Source organism: Giraffa tippelskirchi, chromosome 8 (assembly GCF_054371585.1).
Source record: "Giraffa tippelskirchi isolate mGirTip1 chromosome 8, T2T-mGirTip1v1.2.pri, whole genome shotgun sequence".
NCBI classification, from domain to species: domain Eukaryota; kingdom Metazoa; phylum Chordata; class Mammalia; order Artiodactyla; family Giraffidae; genus Giraffa; species Giraffa tippelskirchi.
Genome location: NC_137282.1, coordinates 110,411,262 through 110,436,070, shown reverse-complemented (window position 1 = coordinate 110,436,070; position 24,809 = coordinate 110,411,262). Strand labels below are relative to the sequence as shown.

General features: G+C 41.1%; 1 protein-coding gene across 6 annotated transcripts in view; it reads right to left on the bottom strand.

Moving 5' to 3' along the window:
• ARHGEF28 (Rho guanine nucleotide exchange factor 28) overlaps positions 1–24,809 on the bottom strand; it is a 322,957-nt gene that overhangs the window by 72,747 nt on the left and 225,401 nt on the right. For all 6 annotated transcript variants that reach the window (XM_081520859.1, XM_081520861.1, XM_081520862.1 and 3 more), the window contains 8 exons: positions 20,761–20,803; positions 15,794–15,917; positions 15,293–15,425; positions 5,294–5,349; positions 4,169–4,217; positions 1,643–1,784; positions 1,440–1,567; positions 60–200 (listed from right to left, as the gene is read on the bottom strand). In XM_081520859.1, coding sequence (XP_081376985.1) covers positions 60–200; positions 1,440–1,567; positions 1,643–1,784; positions 4,169–4,217; positions 5,294–5,349; positions 15,293–15,425; positions 15,794–15,917; positions 20,761–20,803 — 816 coding nt within the window. The remainder of the gene's footprint in view (positions 1–59; positions 201–1,439; positions 1,568–1,642; positions 1,785–4,168; positions 4,218–5,293; positions 5,350–15,292; positions 15,426–15,793; positions 15,918–20,760; positions 20,804–24,809) is intronic.

The following is a 24,809-nucleotide window of genomic DNA, read 5'->3' as shown; positions in this document are numbered from 1 at the left end:
CATGCTCTTTCCTCTGCACCACACTGCTGCAGCCCAGAGAGCATGTTTGCAATGCTTACCAAAGATGACATCCTGTCTTTGAATGACATCCTTCTCCTGCCTACTACAAAATGAAGGGTCCACCACCAGACTCCAAGATTCCGCTTCCAACTGCTGGGCATCACCGCTGAGGTCACTCCACAGAGATGAATCCACGACATCTAACATCCGTTAAGAAAAGAAAAGCTAAAGTGGGTGAACACGTATAACACAAACAGACCTTCACGAGTGCCTATGTTTATGGATTCATCGCCCTAAAGAAACCTGCTATGAACATAGAAACAATGAAGCCAAAATACTGTGATACAGAATTGAAACAATTGAAACCAACAAACTAGTGAAATGGTTCAGATTACTCATGAAAAGCAAAGTAGAATCAGGTATTAACAGTGACTGTGTGTATACGCAAAAAAAAAAAAAAAAAAGAAGAAGATTCTTTTGTTTGTTTTGGCTTGTTCTATTTTAGTTTTATTTTTGGTCTCCTGCAGAGCCCACAACGTGCTCACACGGTCTTGAACTCCCTGATTTCTTTGCCCCACCTTACTCTGCACTGTTTACTCCACACTGAGTCTTGTACTTGTCCACTTGGTTTGCTCTTTACTTGGCTTGCTGTCCTCAATATAAACACGAAGCAGGGTACGAAGCCTTGAGTCACATGTGAGTACAGATTTTTCTGACAGCATCTGACAACACACACGTACCCCCTTCAGGAAAACTAAATTCTATTTGTCCGAAAAGCACCCCTCAGAGAGAATCCAGCTCAGAGAAGTACAGACGTGATGACAATGGATTTAAAATAAGCAGATATATGGGGAAGAGTCTACCCCTTTCTCTCATCACTCCTCTCCCTTCATTTGGTTTTCCTCTGCCTGTTAATACAGCTTGGATACAGCAAGAAATTATCTCGATTGTCCTCTCCAAACACATGTGTTTTAAAAATGCTTTTATTCCCCCAGAAGTAGAAGGCAACACAAGGGGATAAATATCTTAGAGATCCAGACAAGTCCAGTCTTAAGTAACTGAAAAATATATATATATATATATATATATATTTTAAGTATGATCCTATTCCAATTCATCAACAGCTGTAAGAAAAAATTTAAAGAACAGCAAGCATACAACGCATTTCTTTCTCTTCATGATGTTTATGACACATTTTGGGGGGAGTATGTCCCTTTGAAAAATACATCATGTTTCCTTGGTCACTATCTGGGAGTCTCCCCTGGGGCTCAATGTTCATTGTTTTTATCAGAAGAACCTGCACCAAAGAGACACCATGAAACAGAATTCTCTTAAACAGAATAAAAGAAAAATGCTTCCATCTTATATCCTTCAGAAAACATCCCTTTCAGCAGATGCTCACAGAAACCCGTGTCAAGGCAAGGGCGTCCTCTCCTCACCTTCCGTTAAGAAGGAGTCCGTGGAGGGCGACGAGCCCATGGGCTGGAACAGCTCGTCAGAGTGAGACCGGCTTCGCCAGGTGCTGCTGTCATTCTCGGCCTCCAAGGATGCCCCCAGCCTCCTGAAGCTGGAGGGGCAGAAGGACAGTCAGCCCGGGCTGCCACGCTGAGACAGCAAGGCATCACACCACAGCGAACCTTACCTTTCCAAGGTGGTGCCTGGGACGCTTCTGGACAAGGGATGGACGTGCCCTGCCATTTCCTTCCTCCCGGTTGGCAACCCGATAGGCATGGAGGAAGGATGCAAGGAGAGCCCAGGCGATGGGACGTCTCGAAACGAAGAACCTGGAAATCACAGTGGACGCTTCATGATGTTTCCAAAGAGGGCAACGAGTAAAGGTAGTCACTTAAAGGCCGGAAAGCTGAACACTCCAGTGGCGCCTTCTAACGCGTTACAAGCCCAGCCTTGAAACCAGTTTCCCGGCCACATCCCAACACCTGCTTCAAATGTCCCTTCCAGCTCACACCCTCCTGGTACCAGGCTGCAGGCCTGCTTCAGCATATCCACGTGGAGAAACTGTGGGCGGCTGGGATTACACAAACAAACAAGAAGATGGAATGGGGAAACACTGGGACAGCTTGCCCATAAAATCCTGCTTGTACTCCTCAGAGCCAGCTGTAAACAGATCCAAGGTGCTATTAGCACTACTACTAGAATGTACATTGTGTATATAAACAAGCAGACACACACACGCATAGAGCATGTCATTGGCTTGGAATCATGCTGGGGAGTCTGTTCTTTACGCTGTAAGAATGTCAGGCAGATGAAACCTGCAAGCCAAGCTGGGCTCTTCTCTCTCACATATAAAAAATGAAATGATGCTTCAGTCCCTTTCTGGTCAGTTTAAAACGTTATGGGCATCTACACATTTGCATTTGATGTGTATTAAAAGTGACTCTCCGAAAATATTTCAATCCTGTATGATCACTTAGCACACACCTTTCTCAAGTAAAGGGGGAAAAGACTTATATGGAAACCTAAGACTTTACAAAGGATTCTACACATGTATGATTTAATTTTATTCTCACGACTCCTAAGTTAAGAGAAGGAACAGATGGTATTCTATCAAGTCTAAAATGCTTTTCAATTATTTTCATGCTTAACCTTATGAATTTGAGGAGTGTCTTGCAGCTGAGGTCAAAGGGACTTCTGGTGAAGAAGCAGGGGTGTGACCAATGTCACACTTGCCTGCACTAGTTTTCCCTTGTGTAACATCACATGCAATCACACGTCGTCGCCATCAACTTGCATACTTCCCTAACAACCCTGATTCAAATGGCTTTTAAAACACCGACCACACTGTTGCAGCACTGAAGTGCAAAGTGACCACAAACACAAAGGGCCTGCCACAGGGCAAGCTGTGTAACATGCGAAGCAGAAGAAACTGCAAGATCTCTCACGTCAAATCAAAGGATTTTCAAACTTAGGACAATGATCTGTCTGGTCCTTGCATGCAATGTAAAGACTGTCAAAGGCTGACAATTACTTCAATTTCAACCATGTATAATTCAAGAAAAAATAGAATCACTGAGTTTAACCACATGCAAACAAAACACAGGTATACCCTAAAATTTCAACTGTCATTCTAATGGAGCTGATGCAATCACAGCCTCAGCCTGGCTACTAAAAAGTACCCGATTGCTCTGATAATGAATAACAGAGACTGACAAGAATCTATAGATTCTCAACTTGAGGACTTTATCCTAATCTTGTGATTCTTAAGAAGCATGTACTATGTATTGGTCAAGATAAGTATGTGCTACTGCTAGGAAAACATAAAATTATGTACATTTAATGTAGTGTTCAGGCTTCCCTGGTAGCTCAGCTGGTAAAGAATCCACCTGCAAGGCAGGAGACCCTGGTTCAATTTCTGGGTCAGGAAGATCCACTGGAAAAGGGATAGGCTACCTACTCCAGTATTCTTGGGCTTCCCTGGTGGCTCAGCTGATACAGAATCTGCCTGCAATGTGGGAGACCTGGGTTCGATCCCTGGGTTGGGAAGATCCCCTGGAGAAGGGAACAGCTATCCACTCCAGTATTCTGGCTTGGAGAATTCCATGGACATGGGGTTGCAAAGAGTCAGATGCAACTGAGCAACTTTCACTTCACTTCACTTCAATATAGGGTTTATCTTTTCCCCCAAGAGGCTGTTATCAATAGTGCCTATAACACTACTTTGCATCTTAAAATTGAGGCAACATCATAATACCACCTCCATTCAGTCTTCCCTAATATAAAAGATCATATAGTACATGCAGCACAAAGACTACTAAGTTGCCAGAGTTTCTGCCATTCTTGCCTTCTTTGTCAAGAAAAGTTATGCCAATTATGCCCAGCATGAGGTTTCCCTGGTGGCTCAGAATAAAGAACCTACCTGCCAATGCAGGAGACTCAAGTTCAATCTCTGGGTTGGGAAGATCCCCTGGAGAAGGAAATGGCAACCTACTCCAGTATTCTTGCCTGGGAAATCCCATGGACAGAGGATCCTAGCAGGCTACAGTCCATGGGGTCACAAGAGTCGGACACCACTTAGTGACTAAACAACAACATGCCCAGCATATGCTATGAAAGAAGGAATAATTGGGCAAATGAGAGAACAGAAAGAGGGAGGAAATGTGTGGTATGTATGAAATGGAAAAAAGTTCTTGTCATTTTTCATATCACTTACTTCCAAGGATGGTCTGTGGTTTGTTCTTATTATATTTCTCTTGGAATTTCTGTGAAGAACATTAGAAACACAGAAAGAAAGATCAAAGCACCACTCGATTACAAGAACATCCACAGTTAAACAGAACAGGCTTCTTATCTTTGCCATTTTCATGTTATTTTATTTCAAACAAAGAGGAATTCGAAGCAAACGACATAAAACGCAACAAAGAGAAAAGTGTTATGACAATGAGATGTGCACACTATAAGGGAGGTGCTCCTCAAGAACAGGTCTCAGCAAGATCCCAGCTTTAGTAAAAGCCTGAGGGAACCGAAAACCTCCAGCTCCTGCGTTCCAACCTAGGCTCAGAGAGGAGCTCCTATCAGCGCGCTCTCTCTCCTACTTGTTCTTTCTGTTCCTGGCTATTCCTCCCACCTACAGGACACAATGACCTTGAGCACTGAAATGTTACCCTCAACTTTGTGACCTGATAAAATGTGTGTTTCAAATAACCCAGAGTTGGAGACTGCACGTTCCCCTCTGAAGGATCCTCGTGCTCACTCATGTGCATTTCTGGCCTGGGTTTCCAGTAGGAGACAAGGAACATGATGATAAACACCTCTATCTACTCAAGCCCACCCCCAAACACTGAGAACATTCCTTAGGGTTTGGTCCACACACCTCACAGTGTGGTTCGGGGAGCAGCAGCATTGCCTGGAAACACGTCAGAAATGCAAATTCTCAGAATCCCCACCCAGACCTCCTGCATCAGGAACTCTGGGAGAGGGGCCCAGAAATCTGTGTTTTAACAGGCCGTTCACGTGACTCTGATGTTGGCTGGTATTTGAGAATTACTGCTCTAAACTTCACTTTCATACTCGCAAGGTTTGCAATGGTAAACCAAGTAGGTCCTGACAGAAAGTCTAACCCACCCATATCATGTAATAAAAACGGAACGTTCCCTCTATTTTTACAAGTGCATAGTTAAGTGAGGAAGTATACACTTTGACCATGTGTTGTTTTATCACTACAATGACCATTTTAAACATAAATTGAGACAGTAATAGTAAATCTAAAAACATAGATAACATTGAAGCAGCGAGCTACATACAAGCATGTAATATCCACACACGACTGAGACGTTACCTTGGTACATGGAGGGGCAGCATCTTTACAGACTTTATGTACATTTCCATTACAGTCTGGAACAAAAAGAAAAGAGAGAAAAGTGTTCATCTTACTTGAATTAATCTGCAAAATGAAATGCATAAGATTACATCATGCCTTTAAGGATCATTATAAAAATAACAATCCTTGGACATCAAGGAGATCAAACCAGTCAATCTTAAAGAAAATCAACCTTGAATATTCACTGGAAGGACTGATGCTGAAGCTGAAGCTCCAATACTTTGGCCACCTGATATAAAGAGCCAACTCATTGGAAAAGACCCTGATGCTGGGAAAGACTGAGGGCAGGAGGAGAAGGTGGCGACAGAGGATGAGATGGTTGGATGGCATCACCGACTCGATGGACATGAGTTTGAGCAAGCTCCAGGAGATGGCAAAGGACAGGGAAGCCTGGTGTGCTGTAGTCCACGGGGTCACAAAGAGTCGGACATGACGTAGCGACTGAACAACAGCAATAAAAATAACATGTAAACATTACAACTATTTAGAAAATTTAAAAAGGAAAGAAAAAAATGTTTAAATCACATTATCGTCCCACCACTGGAGCAGAACACACTGTTAATATTTTAATTTCCTTGGAGATACTTTGCCCCTTCTGCACAGGGTCTTACTGATTACGACAGTTGAAATTGCGCACGGCACACACTTCTGTTTCTGCCTGAGAACTCATGTACTGCTCTGCACCCTTTACTCATCAGGGACTTCTTACATCTGGCAACTGCCCGCTCACACGCTGGGTAAAATACCTATGAGGATGGAAAGATAGGAAAACGTACAACAATGCTAGAAAAAAAAGGTACTGTCGGGCTCTGAGAGAATTCCTACTAATCAGAGGAAACCAAATTAAAAGAGAACAGTTAGCTGCTTGCCTACGTTTTATTTCATGAAACAATGTGGCCTCATCTCACTGAAAGAAGGAAGGGAACACTTCTCCTGCCCTCCCCTGCCCACAGGCTAGGCTCAGAGACCTCCAAGCATGGGGCCAGCTTCCTGCCAGACTGATGTCTTCCTGCCCTCTTCCCCCTCCCACTCCACCTCGCCCACCAAGACACCGTCATCCTATCTGCCCCCACCCCTACATGCTGTGTATAGACGGAGGAGCCTGTGGTTTATCAGAAACTTCATGAGAAAAATCCTTCTGTAAGGGTAGAAGTTCTCACTGAATTCCGTCTAAGCCACACTGGACAGTACCTGTGGCCCTGTGAGAACTGAGCCCACCATCTTCCTCCCCCCTAGGTCTTCAGAGGCATCTAGTCAACACCTCAATGGCCAGTGAGCAGCAGCCAGGCTGTCCATGTACTGGTCCTGCAGGCAAACATTGAAATGGGATAGCTTCCTCCTCACCCCAGAACAAGAGAATGAGACAGGAAAAAGTAGAAGCTAGGAGAGACCACCAAACAAAGTTACACTGAAAACTCACAACAAGAGGAAGCCACTGAATATTCCAAAATCCAGAAAAAAGAAGAAAAATTTAGATATGTGAAATGTGCCCTCCCTGAGATACACAAAACAGACCAAAGGCCATGTAGGGAGTAAAGGATTTGACTACAGGCCAACAGGATGAGAGGCAAAGGGAGCTTGTGGGACAAGAAAGCACTTCAAGGAAGACAAAGAGCAAGAGTGGAACTTAAGCTAAATTGAGAAGAATCAATGTGACAAGTATCAAAGCAGTACTACGAAATTAAACTTGAAAGGTTCTTTCTAGAACGTGGAGAAAATACAGCATATAATTATCAAACAAAAGATGTCATACAAAGATGACAGATAACAGATCACATTTCTCCAAAGAAGAAACCAAAAAGATGAAACCAGAAGTGACAACTGACAGCTACAACTGACAAAAACTTTTATAAGGCTTAAAAAGAACCAAAAAAGGCAAATAAAAAAAGCCTTACTGTTTTCTAGGAAAAAACCATTAAATGGCACCTATTCTAATAGACACATTCTGACAATATCTGTATGATTAGGTAGGTAGGTAGGTAGTTCAGTCGTTCAGTCGTGTCCGACTCTTTGCGACCCCATGAATCACAGCACGCCAGGCCTCCCTGTCTGTCACCAACTCCCGGAGTCCACCCAAACCCATGTCCATTGAGTCAGTGATGCCATCCAACCATCTCATCCTCTGTCGTCCCCTTCTTCTCCTGCCCTCAATCTTTCCCAGCATCAGGGTCTTTTCCAATGAGTCAGCTCTTCGCATCAGGTGGCCAAAGTATTGGCATTTCAGCTTCAACATCAGTCCTTCCAATGAACACCCAGGACTGATCTCCTTTAGGATGGACTGGTTGGATCTCCTTGCAGTCCCAGGGACTCTCAAGAGTATTCTCCAGCTGCTGCTGCTGCCAAGTCACTTCAGTCGTGTCCGACTCTGTGTGACCCCGTAGACGGCAGCCCACCGGGCTCCCCTGTCCCCGGGATTCTCTAGGCAAGAACACTGGAATGGGTTGCCATTTCCTTCTCCAATGCATGAAAGTGAAAAGTGAAAGTGAAGTCGCTTAGTCATGTCTGACTCTTAGCCACCCCATGGACTGCAGCCTACCAGGCTCCTCCACTCATGGGATTTTCCAGGCAAGAGTACTGGAGTGGGATGCCATTGCCTTCTCCGCACCACAGTTCAAAAGCATCAATTCTTCGGTGCTCAGCTTTCTTTATAGTCCAGCTCTCACATCCATAAATGGCTACCAGAAAAACCATAGCCTTGACTAGACCGACCTTTGTTGACAAAGTAATGTCTCTGTTTTTTAATATGCTGTCTAGGTTGGTCATAACTTTCCTTCCAGGGAGTAAGAGTCTTTTAATTTCATGGCTGCAATCACTATCTGCAGTGATTTTGGAGCCCCAAAAAAATAAAGTCAGCCACTGTTTCCACTGTTTCCCCATCTATTTGCCATGAAGTCATGGGACCGGATGCCATGATCTTAGTTTTCTGAATGTTGAGCTTTAAGCCAACTTTTTCACTCTCCTCTTTCACTTTCATCAAGAGGCTTTTTAGTTCTTCACTTTCTGCCATAAGGGTGGTGTCATCTGTGTATCTGAGGTTATTGATATTTCCCCCGGCAATCTTGATTCCAGCTTGTGCTTCTTCCAGCCCAGTGTTTCTCATGATGTACTCTGCATATAAGTTAAATAAGCAGGGTGACAATATACAGCCTTGACGTACTCCTTTTCCTATTTGGAACCAGTCTGTTGTTCCATGTCCAGTTCTAACTGCTGCTTCCTGACCTGCATACAGATTTCTTGAGAGGCAGGTCAGGTGGTCTGGTGTTCCCATCTCTTGAAGAATTTTCCACAGTTTATTGTGATCCACACAGTAAAGGCTTTGCCATAGTCAATAAAGCAGAAACAGATGTTTTTCTGGAACTCTCTTGCTTTTTTCATGATCCAGTAGATGTTAGTAATTTGCTCTCTGGTTCCTCTGCCTTTTCTAAAACCAGCTTGAGCACCTGGAAGTTCACGGTTCACGTATTGCTGAAGTCTGGCTTGGAGAATTTTGAGCATTACTTTACTAGCGTGTGACATGAGTGCAATTGTGCAGTAGTTTGAGCATTCTTTGGCATTGCCTTTCTTTGGGATTGGAATGAAAACTGATCTTTTCCAGTTCTGTGGCCACTGCTGATTAAAAATTTATAAGTCCTCTTAAAAAAATTAAAAGTTCTCAGTATAATACTAACTGCCTAGATATAAGGGACCAGTATTGGTAGAATCTTAAGAGGAAAAGGTTTGGGTGAAGAATTTATTTAGCCAGATAAAAAACTGGCTACTGTGTGAAACAAAGATATAACCTTAGATACACAAGATTTCAGAAAACGGGTTATTCCAATAAACTTCTTGGGAAAAAAATTACCTGAAATCCTACTGCCTATTAAAAATAGAATCAAAATTAAGAGTCAAGAATGGATCAGCCTTATTGAAGGAAAAATACAGCAAAAGTGAGCACTGAAACCAAACTAAAGTACCACATCTTAAAAGTTACTGTAAGTAGAGATACAGAACTGAATACAAAGAGCAAATTATTATTGAAATATAAAATTATTCCTAAAAGATGAAATATACATTATAAAAACAATAATAATTAATTCAGTATACTCATAGAGGCTGGGGTGGGGAAAGGGTAACTATAAGAGAAATAAGAGTATTAAATTATAAGCCTTCCACAGCTCCTTATTATTATTTATTATCAGTAAATATTAAAGGAGTCTATCTTGCGAAATCCCTGGAGAAAATAAAAGCCAACAATATATGGTCTAAACCAGACATCAAGGAAAACAGCAAAGAACTATGAAAGATAGTGGACAGTTGTAAAATTAAACATAAATAAGGAAAAGATGCTTAATATAAAACAAGTTCTCTCAGTTACATTACAATTACCCATAGCTAAATTAAAGACACACACCTCAAATTAAAAACACAGCAATAGCTAAGAGGAATACATACAAAAAGGAAGTCAATAAGAATATCAATTTTAGACAATGTAAAGTTCTTATAAAAGGCATTTAACTGCATTAGGGTAATTTTAAGTTTATGAAAGCTAAATTTGCAGTGAAGCTGTGATTAGTTAACTTCTGTGCATCAAATCATGTAACATCAAAATGTAAGTAGTGAAATCTATTTATAAACAAGGAGAATTTTATAGAAATATTTGTGGAAAACTAGCAACTCAGTCTTTAATAAAGAAGAATACAGACACCACAAATTTTGAATATTTATATTATTTGTTTTATATCATATTGTGTTTTTAAGATTAGATATAGCAATATTCACAGGCAGAACCAAATACGCATCTGAAGAACCTCGGCTTAGTCCAGTAAACCACAAAAAAGACAAGTCCTCACGTGTACATTTGTGGATGGAAACAGTACTTCATTAAGATGCAGGTGGTGAGAATACCCACAATAAACTGCGGAGGTAACTGGACAGAGGGGAAGCTAGCACAGTTTGCTCTCAACAGTCCAGAAGTGCTGGTGAGAAGCCACCAGAGCAGGAACCATGAGAAAGGAAATGAAAGAGGGACCGCACAGACTAGGATGACAGAAAGAAGAGGAGCTAAGACTAACACACCCAAGTTTCTAGCTGGCATCACAAACCCAGCAGGAAGAACAGCCTTATGCAGGCGCACTGTGAGGTCGGTTTCAGACACCTTGGTCCGGGAGACAAGAAAATCTCTGGACGATGATGCCCACAGACAGGGTGTGATGGGGACAGTACTGTTTTACACGCTAGCTCTGCCACAATTCTCAAACAGGGCCACAAGTTACATGGGGGCTCAGCCTCCCTGCTGCGGCTGCTGCTAAGTTGCTTCAGTCGTGTCCGACTCTGTGCGACCCCATAGACGGCAGCCCACCAGGCTCCGCCGTCCCTGGGATTCTCCAGGCAAGAATACTGGCGTGGGTTGCCATTTCCTTCTCCAGTGCATGAAAGGGAAAAGGGAAAGTGAAGTTGCTCAGCTGTGTCCGACTCTTAGCGACCCCACGGACTGTAGCCCACCAGGCTCCTCCGTCCATGGGATTTTCCAGGCAAGAGTACTGGAGTGGGGTGCCACTGCCTTTTCCGCAGCCTCCCTAGGCAACTGGAAATATGGAAGTAGCAAGTGAGGTATAAGGAGGTTCATCTGGGAAGAACAGGTCTAAATACCATATTTTAGAACAAAAGAGTGGATGATTATACTTAGAAACAATAAAGAGAACAGAACGAGTGCCTGAGAACCAAGTTTGGAGGGCACTCAAAGTTAGGGCAAAGGAGACCATCCAGGGGATAAACGGAAGAGTAGTGTGCTCTGGAAAAGAGGACATCTTTCTGCATGAAGGGACAATAGACAGGGAAACAGGAGAGAGAGCAGTGAGTCTGAGAACAGTAGCGAGGCGAGATGCTCAGACTTGACTAGAAAGTGACTTGATGTGTCTGTCAAGAAGAGGACTTCTGTTAAGTAGTAGGGACAGAGGTCAAAATCAGGTCGTTAAGGAAGAAGTGGCAGGAATGGACACCAGAGCAGTGGGTGGAGGCTGCCCAACTTGAGGAGTTCATCTAAAAATGAGGGGAAGGCTTCCCTGGTGGTCCAGTGGTTAAGAATCACCTGCCAAAACACTCTCTGACATAAATCACAGCAGGATCCTCCATGACCCACCTCCCAGAATATTGGAAATAAAAGCAAAAATAAACAAATGGGACCTAATTAAAATTAAAAGCTTTTGCACAACAAAGGAAACTATAAGCAAGGTGAAAAGACAGCCTTCAGAATGGGAGAAAATAATAGCAAACGAAGCAACAGACAAACAATTAATCTCAAAAATATACAAGCAACTTCTGCAGCTGAATTCCAGAAAAATAAACGACCCAATCAAAAAATGGGCCAAAGAACTAAACAGACATTTCTCCAAAGAAGAAATACAGATGGCTAACAAACACATGAAAAGATGCTCAACATCACTCATTATTAGAGAAATGCAAATCAAAACCACAATGAGGTATCATTTCACACCAGTCAGGATGGCTGCTATCCAAAAGTCTACAAGCAATAAATGCTGGAGAGGGTGTGGAGAAAAGGGAACCCTCTTACACTGTTGGTGGGAATGCAAACTAGTACAGCCACTATGGAGAACAGTGTGGAGATTCCTTAAAAAACTGGGAATAGAACTGCCATATGACCCAGCAATCCCACTGCTGGGCATATACACCGAGGAAACCAGAATTGAAAGAGACGCGTGTACCCCAATGTTCATCGCAGCACTGTTTACAATAGCCAGGACACGGAAGCAACCTAGACGTCCATCAGCAGACGAATGGATAAGGAAGCTGTGGTACATATACACAATGGAATATTACTCAGCCATTAACAAAAATACATTTGAATCAGTTCTACTGAGATGGATGAAACTGGAGCCCATTATACAGAGTGAAGTAAGCCAGAAAGAAAAACAACAATACAGTATACTAATGCATATATATGGAATTTGAAAGATGGTAACGATAACCCTATATGCGAGACAGAATAAGAGACACAGATGCATAGAACAATTTTATGGACTCTGAGGGAGAAGGTGAGGGTGGGACGTTCTGGGAGAATAGCATTGAAACATGTATATTATCATATGTGAAACAGAACACCATTCCATGTTCGATGCATGAGACAAGGGCTCAGGGCCAGGGCAATGGGATGACCCAGAGGGATGGGATGGGGAGGGAGGTGGGTGGGGGCTCCAGGAAGGGGAACTCATGTAAACCCATGGCTGATTCATGTCAATGTATGGCAAAAACTATTACAATATTGTAAAGTAATTAGCCCCCAACTAAAATAAATAAATTTATAAAAAAAATAAAAAATAATAAAATAAAACCATAAACATATTGATCTACACACACACACACAAAAGAATCACCTGCCAATGCAGGGGACATGAGTTTGATTCCTGGTTCAGGAAGATCCCACACACTGTGGAGCAACTAAGGCTGTGAGTTACAACTACTGAAGCCTGCTCACCCTAGAGCCCGTGCTCAGCAACAAGAGAAGTCACCACAAACAGCAGCCTGCGCACTGCAGCGAAGGGTAGCCCCCCGCTCACCGAGCCTGTGCACTGCAGCGAAGGGTAGCCCCCCGCTCACCGAGCCTGTGCACTGCAGCGAAGGGTAGCCCCCCGCTCACTGAGCCTGCACACTGCAGTGAAGAGTAGCCCCCCCCCGCTCACTGAGCCTGCGCACTGCAGTGAAGGGTAGCCTCCCACTCATCACAAGTAGAGAAAGCCCGCATCCAGCAATGAAGACCCAGTGCAGCCAAATATAAATAGATCAATAAATCTTAATTTTTTTTAATTAATAAAAAAATAAAAATGAGAGGACAAAAAGGTCAGAGATGTGGCTGGGCGTCAGATGAAGGGATCTGACCCTGTGAACAAGAAAGGAGTCACAACCTATGAAGCATATGCCATCACGCAGTAAACTGACTGCTGACATGGAAGTGCAGTGAAGTTGCTCAGTCGTGCCCGGCTCTTTGCAACCCCAGAGACTGTAGCCTACCAGGTTCCTCCATCCATGGGATTTTCCAGGCAAGAATACTGGAGTGGGTTGTCATTTCCTTCTCCAGGAGATCTTCCCAACCCAGGGATTGAACCCAGGTCTCCCGCATTGTAGGCAGACGCTTTACCGTCTAAGCCACCAGGCAAGTCATGGAGACAAGCCATTAACAATCCACAAACAAGCCTTTCCACAAACTTCTAAAAATTTACCAAAGTAAATCACAGCTAGACTGCTTGATGCTATTTTTTAAATGAACAGACTTTATTTTTTAGAGTAGTTTTATTATTTTTGTTTGATGCTATGTCAGGTCTCATAAAAGAAAGAAATCAAGTCCCCAAGGAAAGCAACATTCAAACATGCAATGAAACTGGCATCTTAAAGACAATGTGTGAATGGATACATTCACATTTTTAATCATTTTCTGGGAATTTAATGAAGAACTTTACATATAATCTTCCCCTGCTCTTCACATCCCTTTATACTCCCATGCCACTTCCAAAATGTTCCCTGAATTCTGGTCATCAACAAATACCACAAAATGTATTTCATCTGCCTGGGCCTGAATTCTCTTGCACTGAGCTATTCTTTCATTCCACAAATATTTACTAAGCCCCTACTATGCACAAGCAATATTCCAGGCACTACAGACATAGCAGAGGACAAAATCAACGAACAAAAACCCACCCCTCGTAGAATTTATAATCTGGTGAAGGAGACAGATAATAAAATTGATACAGAGAACAGAGAGCAAGTTGCTGCTGCTGCTAAGTCACTTCAGTCGTGTCCGACTCTGTGCGACCCCATAGACGGCAGCCCACCAGGCTCCGCCGTCCCTAGGATTCTCCAGGCAAGAATACTGGAGTGGGTTGCCATTTCCTTCTCCAGTGCATGAAAGGGAAAAGTGAAAGTGAAGTTGCTCAGTCGTGTCCGACTCTTCGCGACCCCGTGGACTGTAGCCTACCAGGCTCCTCCATCCATGGGATTTTCCAGGCAAGAGTACTGGAGTGGGGTGCCATTGCCTTCTCCGGAGAGCAAGTTAGATGCTGTTAAATGCTATAGTGGGATGAGAAAGAGGAAAGGGGGACAGGAAATAAGCCAAGCAAAGGGTGGTCAGGAAAGGCCTCACTAAGGGGTGTTATCCGAGCAGACCTGAAGGAGGTGAGGGGGCACCACTCGGCTGACTGTGGCAAGACTGCTGCAGGCAGGGGGCTACGCAGGAGAGCCCACAGGCAGGGGTGCACCTGGAGCCTGGCATGCTGGAAGAACAGCAAAGATGCCAGAGGGACTGAACCAGAGGAGTAGGGGAGGGGGGAGACCATGGGGCCTCGTAGCCATTGTCAGGGCTCTGGCTGTTCTAGGGGATGACAGGAAGAGTCAAGAGGATCTGGAACACAGGGATCAATGCCTTGACAAACGCGCTCAGACTGAGGTTTTGAGAACTATACTTTTTGCAGTGAATGCACAAGGGAACCAGTCGCAAAGCCATTGAGATGGCAGCTTTAGACCAAGCTGCTAACAGTGGCAGGTGTGAGAAGTGGCTGGCTCTAAATATTAATATATTTTGAAGCTAGAGCCAAGAGTAATGTTGAAGGCTTGGATGTGGGAATAATTTTGGCACAACCATTTGGCTGGAAGGATGGGACTGCCGTTAACTGAGAGGGTCAGCTTGTAGGTGGGCACAGAGGGGAGTGAGAAGAGCTCCATCGGGGACACGTAACATTTGTGACACTGTTTAGACTTCCAAGTAGAGACGGCAGTAGGCAGTGAGGTATGCAAGTCTGTTTTGGGAGGGACTATCACATGTGGACAAAAAGTATGGAGTCAGCCATCACAGGTCATTGCTTGCTAATGGAACCACACGGAGACACAGAGACAGAAGTCCATCTGAACACGCTGAGCAAAGGCACCACTCCCAGGATGTTTATTCTCGGGGGAGGCAAAGCATGAACTTACTGGAACACTGGAACGACTCTTTCCCCAGGAGCGTTTTATCGCAAACCAAACACTGTAGAACCCCAGAGAAAGTTCCAGGGACAAACTGATGTCGAGTCAGTTTCTCTTTGTCTTTGGCATCCTTGCCTTTTATCTTCAGATATGGAGGCAGCAGCAAAGTGGGAAAAAAACAAGAAAAGAGAAATGCTCAGAGCCAGCCAACTTACAGAAGTCATACAAAGTCTCGACGTGTTCTATCAGGATAGAAGGGCCACACAATACGATAATGCCAAAATGTAACATCTATGTGACATCTACCAGGATGAAGTGGTCTCTGTATTTCCAATGACTTGGAAAATACCCCACAAGAAATAAAGAGATGTTTAAACGTGTGTGTATAAAATCTACGGTAAGTGAGTTTAAAGGGAAAGTGCAAACTATACTAATATAGTGCAAACTATACTATACTCAGAAACTGAGCCATTCATGCTTTATAGACGGTAGGCATAAAGCCTTAATTACCTTCGATTTATTCCGAGGGCTGGTCATCCTATTCATGAGGAAGCTAAACGTTCGGCTCACTTTGTATTTTTCAGATTCTGATTTGGCAGGTATGATGTATTTATCCCATTCTTCTTCCTGAATTCTACAAAAAAGAACCTGTTATCACAGCTTATAAAACTTATCAGAGGGAGCAAAAAAATCAGGAGTTATACATACATATGTGTGTGTATAGACCAATACACAGATGTATTTTACACATATATTTTGTGTATATATATTATACATATATTTAAACATATATATATTTTCAGCCTTTAATGGTTATTCTAAAGATAAGAATAGAAACTATCAAAAATACATCTTATAGATGAATAGGTGAACAGGTATGTTTGAAAAAGCAACTATCTCACAATGTTAACAATTACAGAATCTAGGTGGTGGAAATAGGTATTCTAGTATATAATTCTTTCAGCTTTTCTGAATACTTTAAACATTTTTATATTAAAATATTAGAGAAATAAAGGAAATCTTAGAATTACAACTTTATTCTGAAACGTTCATCTCCCTGTTTACTATGCTAATAGAATTTTTCTAGTACCCAGAAGCCAAATAACTAATGACATGCAACTGGGATTTTATTTATTTTTGGAACAGATAATACTCAGAAGACACACATTTCTTTGTCCATAGAGCCTGAGAAACAGATCATCTGCCTCAGGGTTCCATCTCTCCCACTCAGTCAGGTTTTCTGCAGCCTGAGATGCTCTCTGTTGGAAAGGAGAGAAGACTACAGAAACTCCCTCAAAATAAGAGGCAAGCTAAAGGTAACTGTACCCAATCTTTGAACCCACTGAATATCATTTATTTTCCACTAGTCCACAGAATCACTCTTTAGGAGGAAAAAAAAATGGTCCCAGCTATGAAAATAAAACTTCCCTGGAACTTTCTTATTTTCCCAGAACTGTCTCTGATCTTCTGATATTTCTAATCTTATCACACAGAGAGAAAGCGTGAATATATTAAAGATCAAGCAGATAACATTTCTGCAGACTATTTCCATAATAAACATTTCATAACCAGTGACTCTCCAACCCCCTCAGACTTCTCATTTGTCAGTGTTAGTGACTAATACATTCATCTCTGGGAAATACTTTTCAAAAGCAAGCATACTATAGATATGCATGAAATGTAAAATGACAGCTTTCTAGAACTTCAATTTTTCCTATCTAATCAAAGACTAAATTATTTCTAAGGTTCTTTTTCACACTTAAATATAACATGTAATTATCTGGTACACATTAAACAAAACTAAGTTATTTGACCTTTCTATTAGACTTGAGAATTCAAATCTACGAATGCATTTAAAAAAAATACGGAATACTTCAGAGCTACCTCTTGGTCCTGCAGGACAGTGTGTGTCCTGCCATTGAAACCCTGCAGTTAGTGAAACTGGGTTTGCTACTTACAGAAAATAGTTTAAAAGGTAAACAGGAATGAAAGTGTCTTACCACTACTCAGAATAACACAAGGAATCCAGGCCCTCTATTTTCCTTCTGCTTTCACAGCCACCTTCTCAGATAACTCACTGGTTAATATATCCATAAATTTCTATACCTCTTGTGTTTTAAGCATCCTACTTTGCAAAACTCTTGGAATAATATGGAATGGAGAAAAAAGTACATTTGAAAGCTGAAAAAATCCTCTCTGGAACACCTTTTGGGACCCCATCAAGAGCCATCCAATATCTAAGAGAAGAACAATATGGGAGGAGACCGAACTCTTGGAACTAAAGAACGATACGGTCAACGTGAATTCTGAAGTCAAGAAGTCCTCTCTCCTGCTTCACAGCAGAGACACAACACTCTTTCAAATAAAAGAAAAGGTATTCTTGTTTACCTGACTCTACTCCAAATTCTTTCCCATGCTACAGAAAATTGTATCAAGAACAATGTTACAGCTTTGATTTAAAACCTATATGTGCACCTAATTTACCAAATATCCTATATGGGAGATAGTGAAGGACAGGGAAGCCTGGAGTGTCCATGGGGTCACAAAGAGTTAGACACAATTTAATGACTGAACAACAACAACATATACTTCTTCTAAAAATGACATAAAATTATACCCTTTAATCTTTAAATTCAAAGGCTGAGAAGAACCAAGATGTGACAAAATAAACCAAAAAATACTGAAACACTAAATATTAGAAACTCTGACTCATCTAACCTGGTAGACAGTGAGTATCACAGACATGACCTACTTTCAGATTATAAGAATGAAAATTGCAGCTTGAGTGTTCAAAGTTGAAGTCTCAATTCTGTCAATTTTCAATTTGGATAACTGGAGCTTTTTAAACACTTAGATGCCCGGTTCTTTAAAAAAAAATCCTCTGGGCAGATGTAGAAGGTTGGTTGATTTCATGTTTCAAATCTAATTTAGCTATGTGGTATTCACTTACGTAACAATTAGGTACTTTAGAGAAGAACTCAGAGGAAAAACTCAACTAGCTTCATAACAGAATGTAACAGCCTTCAATTTATCAAAATCTGTAAAATATTTACTTAAACTCTTTCCAAATCCCAGAACAAGAATGCCTAACTCTATTATTGATTTGATGACCAATAAGATTACCCATAATACAGTTTTACAAGCCCCATTCTTCAGAGAATCTTGATATTATCTTTTTAATAGATAAACAGATATTTAAAGTATCTTAATAATATGGATATAGCCTCAATATCTTAATTCCTAACCTATTTTTCTTAAAGAACTGGGCATCTAAGTGTTTAAAAAGCTCCAGTTATCCAAATTGAAAATTGACAGAGTTGAGACTTCGACTTTGAACACTCAGAAGCTCAGTTTTTTTTTTTTAATAAAAGGTAGTAGATCCATCAGATTTAAGATGGATGGTGGCAATAAAATAACTGTGTCATACCATACAATCCTAAGAACTTGGGATAGATGAAGTGTCTGCTCCTACAGGAATGAGCCTGCAAGGTCCAAAATGAGCTCCCCCCTCCCACCGAGGCCTTTTACCTGGCTGCATTCATTTCCAGAAATTAAGCGATCAACACAAATAAGGGAGTTCCACAGGAGGCAAACCCTCAAATAAATATCTATAACATGACCAAAGCAAAGCATTAGGGTCTAGTCAGGTAACATATTGGCGTAACCAACAAGCTATCAGGAATACAGTAGGTGAGGTGAAAGATCTACTCTACTGGATATACCAGGGGATGTGACTAAGAAAGTTGGATGCTTTCGGGATGTAGACCAGAGACAGACCAAAGAATGGGGGAAAAAAAAAAAACAGGAATGAGGAATATGAGAGAGAGAGATGCCCCCTATACACCCTATCCAAGATAACACTTTTTGTTGTTGTTATTCAAGCTCTTTTACTTTTTTTTAATTTTTTTAATTCTAAATTCATTTATTTTTTAATTGAAGGATAATTGCTTTACAGAATTGTGTTGGTCTCTGCCAAACATCAACACAAATCAGCCATAGGTACACATGTGTCCCTTCTGTCTTGAACCTCCCTCCCATCTCCCTCCCCATTCCACCCCTCTAGGTTGTTACCAGAACTCCAATTTGAGTCCTGAGCCATACAGCAAATTCCCGTTGGCTATCTATTTTACATACGATTATGTAAGTCTCCATGTTACTCTCTCCATACATCCCACTCTCTCTTTCCTCCCTGCTGCCCCAAGTCCATGGGTCTGTTCTCTCTCTGTGTCTCCATTCAAGCTAAACATTTTATAAGTCAGTACTTAACTGATTCTGACATTGGCTCTTTCAGTCTTAAATTCCTCTCCTGATGGAAAATATTTTTGATTAAAAAAAAATCTTTACAGTGAGTCCATTACTTCTTCAATTGTTAAAAAGATGGCAAGGAGAAGACTGCTAATCAAAATGATGACTAGGATGATGAACAAATTCCAGAAGTAGTCAGTAAATCATTTAAATAAGTAATAAATGTAAATCATCTAAAATGGTGCCAGGCATATAAAAACACCCAACACCAGTCACTGCTCTCTACTGTCATCATCGTCGTCCTGATGCCATCCTCATCAGCCTGTTCTTAAAGGGCATGCTTAGTCTGTCTCTGTTTCAAAATTTCTATTCTGGTTTCCAAAAAAAGAAAGGAACAAAAGGAGATTTCTTTTTCTTCTTCATACTTCCAGTCCAAGATTTAAAGCAAAATAGTCCATTCTCATCTATATAGTAAAAGATCTCAGAGTTTGAGCATTAATAGCACCCAAATTAAAACTATTTTCTTTCTTCTCATACGGTCTCTCAAAGTCAAACATTTGTGCCATGCCTGACATAACCCCAGGGCTGTTTCACAGTGTGGCTCATGAACAGTTAGTTTCTCAAGACCCACAGAACACAGCAGTCCAGTCTGCTGGCTCATCGGCTGCCCGAGGTTAACTCCGAGGACAGTTTTACCTTCTAGAGGAAAGAGCAGCTTAGGGAGTAGAGCTTCCAAATCTGCATATTAATCAGAAAGTTGATAATGTTCAAAGCGTTTTCTGTATCAATTATTCTTTGTTTCAAACTTAACACTTCTAAACAAGACTCCATGACAACAGACAGCAAGGATGTTAGACACCTTCTGTAACTGGCATCAGGGGCCTGTTATCACACAGCAGTCTTCCTGTTGTGGTGGACAGACCTAGTGAGAACCTGATGCCTTTCTAAAGCAGGTGGTCCCACACTGCTCCCCACTGTCCTGCGCATGGAAGTGTTTGGATTTGAAAATAACCCAGCCTACTCTGTCCCCAGTCCTGAGCCCTGCTCATCCAGGCCCTGAAAGGAGCAGCTGGCAACTTACACCCATATGGATCACAAAGGGAGCAAAGCCTCAAGCAGGCTCTTCATGCCAAACCTCTCACAAACTACTCAACAGGTATCGGAAACGAGGGCTAAACATTTCCAAAGATGCATCAAACAGTGCCTTAGGAAATCTGAAAGAGTTAAAATACCTTTTTTCTCTTGGTGGCTCCGGCAAGCTGTAAGCTCTTTGCTCTACGAGACACAGAACAATAAAATGAAAATGAAGGCAGAGGAACGAGCAGTCATGTGTTAGTCTGAAGTGCACACAATGTATTCAACTCTACGTTATCATTATACATACCACCAGTTAGCAAACAACAAGAAAACAAGTGATTTTATATAACTAGGGCACTGCTCCAGATAACTTTATCACTCTCCCTAATTTGGAGAAAATGGAGAGGAGACCAAAAGAGCAACATTTAATGATTTTATGAACTAAGTTAGCATCAGCAGGGGGCAGTAAACATTTTCAGAAGGGTGGAAAACCAGTTCTATCTTTCTCAGTATCTCTCACTAGGGCTTCATCCCCTATTCTTTTTTTTTTAACTTTTTATTTTATATTGGAACATAGCCAGTTAACAATGTTGTGATAGTTCAGGTAGACAGCAAAGGGACTCAGCCATACATGTACATATCCATTCTCCCCCAAATTTCCTTCCTATCCCTTCATTCCTTATTCTTACCACTTGTTTCCCAACATAATACAGAATCAATAAATATCTTAGTGGCTTTTTCGCAAAGCTTAAAAGAAAAGTCTTGAAAGCCAGCCTAAGGGAGAGTCCATTTTAATATACCTGTAATGCCTTCACAGAGCAGTCAGTTTGGAGATGTGCTTTGTGGCTTACAGGAAAGGGAGAGTCCCTCCCCCACCGGACTTGGGGGTGGGAGAGTAGAAAGGGGAGACTCGTGCAAGCAGCTTAGCACCACCTTGTCTCCCCAGCTGGAGAACTGACTGCAGGGATGGAGCAGGGACACGGATGTACACAGTGAGAGAGACTGAAAGGGGGAATGGCCACGGTGGAGCACAACGTCCACAACATCCACACGGCCGGGACAGATCCTTGATGCTACAAGCCGGGAGAGTGAAGAGGCAACGCTAGGCTGCAAAGGGAAATGGGCCAGATGGACAGGGAGGACAACTAAGAAATACATATCTTCTGAAATGTGGAAGTTCAATGCTGAACCCAAGAATATCTTGTAGGTAGTAGAAAACCCACTATGAAGAGTCTGAAGACTTTTATTTTCTTCCCATTAAATATTCTGCAGATTAAGTCATGGGCAGAAAGCATTATTCTTATTGTACACAGACTGAGATGTCAGGAGACTAAGCCATACAGCCAAAATAATCAAGCTAATAAAGTAATAGAATCAGACTCAGGCAACTGGACAAAGTCTAACAGGATTCCATCCATCAGAGCACAATAATGTTCAAAAGTACATTCACTTCACTCCTCAAATTCTTAAACGTAGAGCACTTTTGTCTGTCTTAGTGATGCTGTAATTGTCATTTCAACATTGAGAATATTCCTTTTTATCTAAACCCATGAACTACCGAAGGGAATTATAGTGAATTTTGTTTTATGTATAAAGCATTAAATAATAAAGTTGCCACCACTGTACTCTTGGCTCAAAAAAACAGAAACAAACAAAAAAAAAGCATGAGAAATTATCATAAGTAACCCTTTGGAAATGATAAGGAAAACAGAACATTACAAATAAGTATAAAAAAGACTGAAAGACCATCCTATCTTTGTATATCTATATTATAGCTCATGTCCAGGAGTTTTCCACTGAGGAAAAGGAGACTTGGACTCTGCTCAAATAGAAAAAAATTTAGAGCTACGCAAAACTCATTGATCGAGGATTTACAAGAACACAAATGTCAATTTACCTCTGATTAAGCAGACTGAACAATGAAATATTAGAACACATCTTTGAAGCAGTCAAGCTTTCACACATGTGCTATGATGATACACACACACACACACACACACACACACACACAGTTAAAATTATTTCTTTTTCCTTAAGGGTTAATTTACTCTTCACAGTTCTATGATTTTGACTGACCTAAATGATCAACCCAAATGTTTGCTACCATAGAATATCCATTGGAATCTTTGTACATTTAGTGTGTAACCTCAACCTAAACTGCCTGTTTGTAATTCTTACCTCTGGAGAGTATCAAACTTCATTCAACAGCCCTATTTTTAAATATACTGTCTTAAGACAAGCTTTTATTCACAGAAAAAAACAAGAAATTAATTTCAGTTTCTTATTCTTTCTAATTCAAATGCGAAGATTTAAGGAATGTATGTAAAGCAAAAATACCCTTCCTTATTCATTAAAGAATTCATAAATCAGGGCTCTTTCCCTTACAAACTTCAATTTTTCTCTCAGTCATCTGAGATTTCAAACATCGTAACTGTCAGAATTTAACAATCAGAGATACTGGAAACAAAAAGACAAAGGTACAATTTTGCACACTGCACAGAAAACTTCAGTGTTTTCCAAATAGTTATAGCACAAAGTTAATTCACCATCTTTAAGACTATCAGTGAAAAGGTATCAAAGCTGCCATTAAAAGGAATCTCAACCTAAGTTAAGGTCAAGGGGACCTGGAGATCCTAGAAAGACTTATGGTATTAAAAAAAAAATCCAGGGCAAATTTAATCCATCTTCTACTCCTGTCCCCTCAAGGTGATTGTATTCTTGCTTTTTCTTAGTCCTTTCTCTCCATCTTTCCATTCTAAAAGTCAAAACTGACATTTGTATCAGTGTTGTTTTCTCTTCTTCCAAAAAGACATCCCAGGAAGAAAAAGGAAAAAAATGCCTTGCAGCACTTGTTTTGTATTTTATGCATTTTGTCTGGATAATTCATTCAGCAAATATTGATTGAACATCTCCACTCATGAGTCGTTATTTTAGAATGGCAGGTCCAAGCACAAAGATTATGCTTTCAGTATTGCTCCACATAGCATAAAAATGCAAAATAATGGCAACGTAACAAAGCAAGAATAAGAAAAATGAAGGAGTAAAATAAGTCCTATTTTAAATATTCTAAATATTGAGAATACGTAAGCACATCTCTTACTTCCTGAGTCCTCTAAGACTCTTAAGGATAACAGACCACAAGAAGGCATTATCTGATAAACTTACAAAAAATTTGTAATAATACTATATACTACAGACTGACATTAATACTTTCAAATAACACCTTTAAATGTAATTATTACATAATACACTATGAACAGCAAGTATTAAGTAATCACACTCCAGAATTAAACTAAGAATTGGGGTAGCAGCTGAGAGGGACTACAAGGGCAGCTCTGAGTTGCCCACAACTATTCTACTTATTGATCTGAATTCCATTTTGAAAATTCATCAAGCCACATGCTTATAATATGCACTCCTTTCTGTAGGTATCAGTTCAGTTCAGTTCAGTCGCTCAGTCATGTCTGACTTTTTGCAGCCCCATGAACCGCAGCACGCCAGGCCTCCCTGTCCATCACCAACTCCCAGAGCTTGTTCAAACTCATGTCCATTGAGTTGGTGATGCCATCCAACCATCTCATCCTCTGTCGTCCTCTTCTCCTCCCACCTTCAATCTTTCCCAGCATCAGGGTCTTTTCCAATGACTCAGTTCTTCGCATCAGGTGGCCAATGTATTGGAGTTTCAGCTTCAGGATCAGTCCTTCCAATGAATATTAAGGACTGATTTCCTTTAGGATTGACTGGTTTGATCTCCTTGCAGTCCAAGGGACTCTCAAGAGTCTTCTCCAACACCACAGTTCAAAAGCATCAATTCTCTGTAGGTATACTGTATTTTAATTAAAATTTGATTGTATAAAAGTTTATCTATAATTGTTTACATGGGGCACAAAAAATACTGTTTGAGATATACCTATTTGTGTTTCAAGTATGTTCTGTTATTTTAACTTGCTAAAGTTCCTTATTAAATAAAGAAATGAAGATAATCCATTTTGCAATGCTTTGCCTCTGGGGAGTTGGGTTATTTCAGCACTAATTTACTTCAATAAAATTCTCTAAAGCCCTCACAATAAGGAACTTAGAATAAATTCTAGTTTACACTGCCCTTGAGGAAAATATTTTATTAAAAAAAATAAGGCAGCAGAGAGGTGTGTACATATTTGTGATTTCATCAAAATAAAATTTATACTTTATGTGATATCCAGTG